Source organism: Ursus maritimus, unplaced genomic scaffold, assembly GCF_017311325.1.
Source record: "Ursus maritimus isolate PB19 unplaced genomic scaffold, ASM1731132v1 scaffold_25, whole genome shotgun sequence".
Lineage (NCBI taxonomy): Eukaryota > Metazoa > Chordata > Mammalia > Carnivora > Ursidae > Ursus > Ursus maritimus.
Window position 1 is genome coordinate 29224967 of NW_024425008.1, and position 10613 is coordinate 29235579.

Below are 10613 nucleotides of genomic sequence, written 5' to 3' on the forward strand. Positions count from 1 at the left end.
GTCTGTTTTCAAATAATATAGTATTTGATTTATTACCACTTCACATAAAATATAAGAACATATTCTAGATATGCATACTGAAGTGAATTGGACTATAAGAGCATAAAATCTAGGACTTGTTCTACAGATATTTCAACAGCAAAATTGGAATAAAGCAGGAGTGGCAAAATCTTGATGTGTGCTGAATTGGCTGGTGGGAGCTCATAATTATACTCTTCTAGCTTTTATATATATTTGAAATCTTCAGGAACATTTTGATGAATTTTTTTTTAAAGATTTTATTTATTTATTTGACAGAGATAGAGACAGCCAGCGAGAGAGGGAACACAAGCAGGGGGAGTGGGAGAGGAAGAAGCAGGCTCACAGCGGAGGAGCCTGACGTGGGGCTCGATCCCATAACGCCGAGATCACGCCCTGAGCCGAAGGCAGAGGCTTAACCGCTATGCCACCCAGGCGCCCCTTGATGAATTTTTTTAAGGCCTAGAAATTTTTATAAGTGATTTCACAATTTTATTTTCAAATGAATACTGAAAATCAAAGAGAAAAAGGAAAAGAATGTCAGGGGAAAAAGAGAAGGAAGCAGAAGAGGAGAAGAGGCAGGGCCAGAGTGACTTACCTATCAGGCTCTATGCTTCTCTATCAGTGGTAGGAGATTTGAGTTTTATTAATTTGTCCTTTAGCTCAAAGGGAATGTCTTAGTGTGCTCCCATACTGTTGTACCCCTAAAAATATCCCCAGTGTAGCAGGCCTCTACATATTTATGGAGCTTTTCTCCCATATTCTGACATGCATTCACAATACTTGCCATTTCCTGTTCTCTAGATTTGGTTAGCATGCTTCCATCAATACGGTGGACCAGCGTGATGTTCTGAGGAGTGTCAAGATGATATTATTTTCATACTGTATTGTAAAGAGAAGAGTTAACATAGCTTTGAAGCAAGATTTGGGATGTATACAGGCATACTTCATTTTCTTTGTTTGCTTTTCTTTACAGTACTTTGCAGATAACTGCCTTCCTTTTCTTTTCTTTTCTTTTCTTTTCTTTTTTTTTTTAACAAATTGGTTTGTGGCAACCCGGCACTGAACAAATCTGTCAGCACCATTTTTCTAACAGCATTTGGTCACTTCATGTCTCTGTGTCACATTTTGGTAATTCTTGTAGTATTTTTTTTTAAGATTTTATTTATTTATTTGTCAGAGACAGCCAGTGAGAGAGGGAATACAAGCAAGGGGAGTGGGAGAGGAAGAAGCAGGCTCCCAGTGGAGGAGCCTGATGTGGGGCTCGATCCCAGAATGCTGGGATCACGCCCGGAGCCAAAGGCAGACGCTTAACGACTGCGCCACCCAGGCGCCCCAATTCTTGTAGTATTTTAAACTTTTCCATTATTATATTTGTTATGATGATCTGGGATCAGTGATCTTCAGTGTTACTGTTGTAATTGTTTTGGGGTGTCATGAACCCGTATTCATTTAAGATGGTGAATTTAATTGATAATGTTTTGTGTTTTCTGGCTGATCCACTGACCATCCACTCCCTTATCTTTCTCCCTCTTTTTGGGCCTCCCTATTCCCTGAGACACAACAAAATTGAAATTAGGCTAATTAGTAACCCTACAATGGCCTCTAAGTGTTCAAGTGAAAGGAAGAGTTGCGCGTCTCTCATTTTAAATCAAAAGCTGGGAATGGTTAGGCGTAGTGAGGAAAGCATGTTGAAAGCTGAGACAGACCAAAAGCTAGACCTATTATGCCGAACAGTGAAGTTGTGAATGCAAAGGAAAAGTTCTTAAAGAAAATTGAAAGTGCTACTCCAGTGAACACACGAATGAAATAAAGTAAAACAGCTTTATCTCACTTCTCTTCCTGAGTGCTTTCTCCTGCACCACGGGGGAATATTCCAAGCATGTTTCACATGACTTCTTAGAGAATTCACAGGGGATGACACCACAGTGGAAACTTGCTCATTAATATACTCCTTGTTGTGCTTCCCAAATAAACTAACTCTACCTAAATCCTGGTCTCAGTGTCTGCTTTTTGGAGGACCCAAATTAAGACAATAGGTAAGACAATATATGTTTGTTTTAAGGAGGCTAAGTTCTCCCCACTAATCTTGAAATAATTGACTGATCCAGCCCCAGTGAACTCAACTAACATAAAATAACAATGCAACTTTTCCTTAAATTAGAAATATTGCAGGTGTGACTTCTTGTAAAAATATACAAGTAAAATAATGTGACTCTAACAAATTAATTTTAAAATATAACGCAGAATCTTAATTTACCAGTAAAACAGTGAACAATGGCTTATTCAAAAAAAATAAATCGGGACAATTGGCTAGCCAATTGAAAAAACATATGGTTGGATTCCTATTTCATTCCTTATAACAAAATAAATTCTACATTTAAATATACAACTGAAGCCAACATAATCACAGAAAATAAAAAGGATTCTCTTAAAGTAATCGTAAGCAAAAATATAAAACCCATTAAATAGAATATTAGATCAATACATTTGACTATAATCAAATTTAACCTTTTTTTGTTGATGTTGTTATTTTTACAAAAATAATTTCAAAAGAGAATCAATAAATGGGAGCAGTTGCCTTTTGTCTCTATATGGGTATATATGCTTAAAACATGTGAATCTTTCTCTGACTTATCTTCTAAAGCCAGATTTAATCAGATTGTCTTCTTGGTTCATCATTCCCTGTTTCTATGGCTGCACTAGACAGCCTTTTTCTCTTTCTCTCTCTGGCTGATACATTGTTAGACTCTCTCCTCATCTATTCTTGGAGTGCATTAAAGAGATGACCACAAAGTGATGGGAGCACACAAGTAGAACACCTAATGTTTCACAAGGAAATGCTTTTCCAAAGATAAGATGTTTGACCTCTACTGAGAGAAAAATAGGAGTTTCCTAGGGCAAGGGAATGGGGGAAGGTGGTAAACAGCATTTTGTTTTGGGAATGGGAATTACATGTATAGATGTGCAGTCGTGACATAGCCAAGTATTCAAAATAGAAAATAGCCAGAGGATGCAACATGTGCAGAGCACAATGGAAAATGATATCAGAAAGGTTGTTTGACTCCATTTACAAAGAGTGGCATTCGGAAGTTATCTGGACCATATACAGAAGGTGTCTGATTAGACATGTGTTTTCAAGAGAAAGGATTTCCAAAAACACTGAGAATAGACTGAGGAGAAGACAAATTGGGAACAAAAACTGGGCAGTACCAAAGGGAACATTATAAATGCACATATTTTAAATATTCACAGTTGAATTTTGAGCGAGAACTGCTTTGAATATTTAAAATATGTGCATTTATAAGCTCCCTTTAGTACTGCCCAGTTTTTGTCCCCAATTTGTCTGAATGGGAAGAAATCAGAGAGGGAGACAAACCATATGAGACTCTTGACTCCGGGAAACAAACTAAGGGTTGTGGAAAGGGAGGTGAGTGGGGGGATGGGGTAACTGGGTGATGGGAATTAAAGAGGGCACACGATATGATGAGCACTGGGTGTTATATTCAACTAACGAATCATTGAATGTTATATGGAAAACTAAGGTTGTACTATACCTTGGCTAGTGGAATTAAAACAAATTAATTAATTAATTAAAAAAGACAAAAGTATTACTTTTCCTTTTCCTAATTAATTTAATGCAATTAATCCATTCAAATTAATTACTTCATTCATCAAATAGTTATTCTGTATTAGACATTGTTCTAGGTATTGGGATATAATAGCAAAACAGATAAAAACAACCTTGACCTCATAGAGATTATATTCTGATATTCAAAGCAAATACCTCACAAGCATACCCAAACTGCCAAATTAAAGCAAAGAGAGCAGACAACACTGGCTAGGAAGCACAGAAGGAATAGGGTCAGGAGTTTTTATTAAACGAACAATTTGTTTACACTTTAACAAAAATTCATTTCTTTCTCTCTTTTGGTTATCAAATAAACCCAAGAGGTTGGGTGGAATAAACATTATTATCATTTCCCTTTTCAGATTTTGGAGCAGAATGTTAGAAACATATGAGTAATTTCTTCTTCTTACATCTCTTTTAATAGCAGTGGGCACTGTCGCTACGGGGAATCCCATCCTGCACATATCCATCTTCTGGGCACTGATGGGATGTCCCATTGCACCACTCTGGAGAGTTACATTTATTGACCTGATGTCTACAGAGTTCCCCCGGATGACCTGAACTTGGCAGTCTCTTTGTTCTGTGCTTATCATTGGGGAAACATTTCCATGACTCCAAATCCTAGTCCCAGTCAAAATCACATAAGTACCCAACTGCTGATAAATGGAACATCAAGTTCTTAACCGACTGAGCCACCCAGGCGCCCCTGGAACAGGAAGTTCTTGTCAACAACAAGAAATACATTTTCTGGACCTTTGAGAAGTTATTTTGGAAGTAAATGAAGTCTGGATCCTCAGATGCCTGTCTCCTGCCTTTCTGATGAGTCATATTTGTGCTCACAAAAAACAAAACAAAACAAAAAGATAAAAAACCAGAAAGAGGACTAATTTGGAGGAAATGGAGCTTTATTTGCTGCTTAAAACAATGAACAGTAGATAGGAAGGTGTTAGGAATTACCTTTGCTTAATGGCAATGTTTCTGATGTTTCTGATACTGACAAAAGGGAAGGTCCCTGCATTTCTCTGTATACTGTCAGAAATGTCCTCAGCTTCAGGCATGTAGTAACATTTCCACTGCCAAGAGACTAAAACTTATGCATGGGATATTAAATTAGAGGCATTTTCCTAACCTGAAGACTGAGCCTTAGTCTCCTTGGGGCAAAAAGGTTTTCTAAGGTACATAAATACAGCAGTTGACAGTAAAAACAAAACAGACAAAATAAGACTCACAACTAGTAGCAAGAAAACTTTTTTGACAGATGCTGGGCCACTGTCAACACTACCTCCATAGCCTCTGTGCAGGCAATAGGGTGGGGACCACCCATAGCCACAGTGGCAGTGATGTTTATTATTGCAGACCCCCCTCATGTTGCAGGTCTCACCCAGGCAGACTTGTGACAAGAGAGACAAACTGACACACTTCTTGTGTATGCAGATCTTTCCTGGACCACACATGGTGCCATCTTTTACTTCACCAACATCAGGTGTGTCCATTCCTAAATGATAGTCAATACTCCAGCAGGTGACACCATTGATGTGAGTTTGCCTCAAAGTAGAGTGATCTCTCAGATGGGGAATGTCTGTCACATTCTCACACTGAACTCTCCCACAAAAGATATCGGAGGTATTACATTTTAGGTATGTTGTGCCATTTCTACCACAGTGGCCGAAACGGTTTCCTAGGGAGTTGATTTCTTTATAGCAACTCTGAGATGCACTCTTTGCTCCTTCACCAAAAATCTCCCTGCACTGTTCGTCATGGCTATTACATCTCTTTTGATAGCAGTAGGCATTGTCACCACAGGGAATCCCATCCTGCACATATCCATCTTCTGGGCACTGATGGGATGTCCCATTGCACCACTCTGGAAGGTCACATTTATTGACCTGATGTCTACAGAGTTCCCCCGATGGTACAAATTTACAGTCTTTGCAACAAAGCCCAAAAGCACAAACAGCCCCAGGCCTCAGAGTGCAATTCAACAGACAACAGGGATCTTGTTCACACTGCTTTATAGATCCACAGTCACATTCCTCTTCTCCTTCAACTATAGTGTTCCCACAGCGCTTCAACATAAAGACTTCCCCTGGACGTGGAATATTGTGCAGACATGATCCCTGGTTTAAAGTGGTTTTTGTAAAATCTATATAACTGCAATTGGTGAATTTCTCTGCTGGTACTCTGATAGCATTCATGATGCAACCACTTTGCTCACACAAACAGAATTCTTCATCATGCTGCATACCCAAAGTATGGCCTAACTCATGGGCTACAGTGAGGGCAAAAAGAGACCAGGAGTCTCCTTGGAAATTATTAACCCCACAATCAATAGGAGGACGACATATTCCTGCAACATAGGCTATACCAAGTACACTTATAAGTGAATTTTTTATGAAAAAATGTGCAACATCATACTGTAGCTGGGAAAGATTGATTTGTTTCCACTGAGAGAAATCCTTCAGAACCTGTTCTATGCTTATCATTGGGAAAATATTTCCTTGATTCCAAATCTCAATCCCAATCAAAATCACATAAGTACCCAACTGTTGATAAATGGAGTCCACTATGTTGACAACAAGAAATACATCCTCCTGCACCATTGAGAAGTTGCTTTGAGAATAAATTAAGAAATTGTGATCTACCACCACAACCAGCTCCAGAAACCATGAGTGGGTCCACCATTTATCATTAGAATTTTGTTTCAAAGTTGACTTCTTAACCTCTTCAAATTTCAGCTGTTGGAGTGCTATCTCCTTCTTTGTTAAGCCACATCTCATAGGCGGGAATTGTGTCCCATTAGTGTTTATCTCATAAACCAAGTGTTCAAATTTGGTAGAGTACCTGATGGGCTCAATTTCATAAGCAAGGTCATTAATCTGTAGCATTCCCCGAAAACCTCCGGAACAGGTACTGAGGGCAACCATGGACTCAGGGATTCCTTCCACATAACCATGATAGTAGCAGTCATCAGGAACAAAAGGCTGATCCTGGCGGAGGGCATGCTGGTCCGTGTGTGTGAACACCGGGAGGTGTCTGGAAACCAAGAGCTTCTTGACCCTCATATGGACAACGTGTCTCCAGCTCCCAAACTGCAGGCTGTAGGAGAGCCAGCCTGAAGTCTTTGCACTTCTGCCCCTACCAGTCACTTTCATGGGGGTCACCACTTCTGGGGATCTGAGGTATCGGGAGGGCCCAGCTTGAGAGAAGCCAGAAGGGGACAGAGATATTCCAACCCAGAACAGCAGGAGAACGACTCTCATGAGCACCTCAGCCTCACCAGCCACCATTATGGAGCTGCCATTACAGAGCCATCTGTCCAGAGAAAAAGCATGAGGCACTGCTGGTCTGGCTGCTCCAAATTGGTCATTGTGTAGAGCTGACCTTTAAGCATCTGTGTCCTGGCAGAGTTGGGCATCAGAGCTGCAGTGCTGAAAGTGAAAATAAAAAGGTGAGGAGGTGGTGGGATTGGGTAAGGAAAGTGGGAAAGAATCAAATGGCAAAAAAGCAATTAATGAATTAAGAAAATGCTTTGGATTTTCTTTCAATAAATGGAGGTGGGAATTTAGAGGGGTATAGTAGATAAGACAATATTGGCCATGTGTTGATAATTGTGAAAGTCGGATGATAGGTACTTGGGTTTTCATTATACAATTATCTCAATCCATGTAGGTGGTAGGAAAGTCTCCACAATAAAAAGTTAAAGCAAAACTAGAGTAGGACGCCTCTATATCTCAAGCTGCCCAAGACCATGTTGATTTATGACTGTTGCCCCTGCATAACTATTGATACTTGCCCTTTTTGACTATCAAAACTGGAGAGATCCAAAACAGTCACAGTTATTATGTCAGTTTGCATTGGTCTTATTATTTGCTTTATTCTTTACCGCAAGTTATTTACTTGTCTCCTGGCTGTATTCGCCTTCTTTACTCTACTGGACTGCAAGGACAGTGAGTGCTGGATTTATGATTTTAACTCATTTTAGTATGCTCTATAATGCCTAGTATAGTTCTTTATACAATGAAAAAAAGGGTGGGGAGGGTGCTGGAGTACTTGGATTATAGATGAATGCTACTTTAAATGTATTTGTATTTGATTATTATTTTTAGAAGAGGAAAAAGATTCATAAAAAGCTGGCATCTTTTAAAAGAATGGGGAGAACAACACTTATCTGTAAGAGAATATCAGACAAAAGAAAATGCCTCATGAAAAGAAAATGAGAATCTATAAAGTTTAAAGGCTTGGGAAGAGGAACACTTGTCTTCTTGGGGCAGAGTCACAGAGTGCCTGGAATTTTAGGATTGCCAGGGAAAATTCTTAGTGTTTGCTCAAATATATTTACCAACAGCTTTTGACAGTGGGTAATTTCTGTACCTGGCATGCACTGTGGCTAGCAACACTTACGCATTTCTATATGCGTTAAACAAGTATTTGTGTGTTTGGCGCATATGAAGTACAGGACATTGTGCTAGATACTAGGGATCTAAAATAAAAATAGAGGGCATTAAATAAATTACCAATTTAGTTTTGATAATTTTGTTTGAAAAAATTCAGAAATTGTGGTATGAGCAAGAATGAGCTTTAAGGGGCCTGTAAGATTTTACTTAATATTTTTAAATGTTTTGTGCCCTTTTGCTGAGGAGAGTGTCTTTAGACTTCATCTAGTCTCAACTGAGTGACAAAAATGAGACTAAGAAGCACTGAGTTTGTGGGAAAACAGACAAGCAATCAGACCATTATAATATGATCTGAACCAGATTAATCTAAGGCTAATAAAGGTTATGATTTAGGGACTCTTAGTATATAGACCTCCATAAACCCTTGGGAGGTTTTTAGCAATGCGATTTATGAAAGTCATCAATACAAGAGTGTTCAAATTAGCCACTACACAGGAAAATTTGAAATGCCCTGAAATATTATTACTCCTATATAAAAGACTTGACAAAAGTTTTCTGAAATTCAATTATTTATGTAATTATTTTGTTACCAATAACAAGTTGTGAGGCTGAATTTTTTCAAACAAACAGAACAAAACCTGGATTAATTCTGTCACGTACTTTTTCCACTTCTATATCAAAACTACCATACATTACTGCAGGGGGAAAAAAATCTCAAAACAATGTGTGTGAAAAACTGGAATGGTTTGTCCTGGCTCCCCACCCTAAGAAATGGAGACCAGAAGTCAGCTGATATTTTAGACCCTCCTATGTTTTATTGCTCTTTTCTTCATTCTTCCGGACATTGCATTTACACATCCCTAATATTCTGAGTTTCCTCATTTATGTATAGTGTCAGCTGAAAATACATTCTGATTGCCTTTCAATCACAGACTTAGTCAACTAAGTAGGCTTCATCTTTTCCTTTTTGATATGTATTATTTAAGTTTATTATTTATTCTAGATTTGCTGTGCTGGTAGATAGGGAGGACATGTTGACCTGAACAATGTCCTTAACGTTAATCTGCCTTGAGAGCTTGAATCCATGCAAATAGCTCACAAGGGAACAGCAAAGTTCATAGACAAATTCAACTATATGAAAACTTCCAAGGACAAAGATTTCTGAGCTGGGTGAGATCCTAACTTCCAAATTTTCTCTCGGTAGCTTTCTTTGTATGTTTGTTATTTATTATGGAGTGGAAATTGTTGTGGATGGGAGGCTGGAAAGTGAGAAGAGCCAATAGAAATAGTGTGTTGTATGGGGCGCCTGGGTGGCGCAGTCGTTAAGCGTCTGCCTTCGGCTCAGGGCGTGATCCCAGCGTTCTGGGATCGAGCCCCACGTCAGGCTCCTCCATTAGGAGACTGCTTCTTCCTCTCCCACTCCCCCTGCTTGTGTTCCCTCTCTCACTGGCTGTCTCTCTCTCCATCAAACAAATAAATAAAATATTTTTAAAAAAAGAAATAGTGTCTTGTAGAGAAGGCTGCTAAAGTCTATAAACCATGTCCTATCATTAATTTTTTCTTAAAGCTCATCTTGAGAGCAGACAACAATAGGAAAATTCTTCAAAGAATCTTTGAGCCATACTCATTGTCCTCATTATATTATTCCTAGGATTTCAGAGACCCAAACTCCTAAAGGAACATCCCTCTCCATTAATACCTTGAAGTAATGTCATTAAAAATCCATATTCTCTAACATTGTTGGAATCCTCAAATAGACAACAGTGCTCCTCTACATGTTTTATCAACTCTTCCTTTCCCTACAGCTATTTCAGATTCCTAAAGACCTCTACCTGTGCATCTCCCCTCTTACCCCATCATGTTATGTGCACTGTTTTCCCATCTGTCTGTCACCAATATCTGACTTGTTAGAGAGTCATGAAATCAATGTAATGGGTCCTGACCTGCAGTTTTTTTCTTTTAAAAAACTGAATAAAAACGTTAGAGGACATTCCTAGAAATTCCTTAGCAACTCATACATATGGTGCCAAAATTTGGAGGTGTTTGTGTATGTGTGGCCACTGGATCACAATATAAAATGGATTTCTTACTCTTCGACACAATAAAAAATCTATATCTGTAGTGATGCCAAATCTAAAGACAAAACGCTTTCTAGAATTTTTACCATTACACACCTATCTGAACCCACAGCCATTTCTACCTCTCTTCTATCCCACTCCATATCCCATCCCCAGCAGAAAAGTGATCCTTCTCCAGATTCAGTACCATACCACATCTCTTACCTACATGCAGACTGATTCTATTAATGTTCCCTACTTTCAACTCTATTTCATCTGTTCCTTATTGGCAGTTAGAGTAACCAACTCATTCTAGTTTACCGGGGACTGTCCTGGTCTTAAAACTGAAAGCCCCACATCCCGGCAATTCCTGCACTCAAGGCAAACTGGAACAGTTAGTCACTTTATCTGCAGCACCTTACCCCCCACCCACCCATGCTCAAAAAGGAAGACGAAACAAAAATTAAGAAACTTCACATATCCAACGTTCTACTCTGGGTGTCAACTCGTGCA

At 39.0% G+C, this 10613-nt stretch overlaps 1 protein-coding gene across 1 annotated transcript; it reads right to left on the reverse strand.

Moving 5' to 3' along the window:
- Positions 1-4773: 4773 nt before the first annotated feature.
- On the reverse strand, positions 4774-7082 carry ADAM21 (ADAM metallopeptidase domain 21). Its single transcript, XM_008700193.1, has one exon. The coding sequence runs from the start codon at positions 6934-6936 to the stop codon at positions 4774-4776; it is 2163 nt and encodes a 720-aa protein (XP_008698415.1). The 5' UTR covers positions 6937-7082.
- Positions 7083-10613: the final 3531 nt, after the last annotated feature.

What these genes read in the sequence shown, in the direction of transcription:
- ADAM21 (XM_008700193.1), bottom strand. Translation starts at nt 6,936, where the DNA reads ATGGTGGCTGGTGAGGCTGAGGTGCTCATGAGAGTCGTTCTCCTGCTG.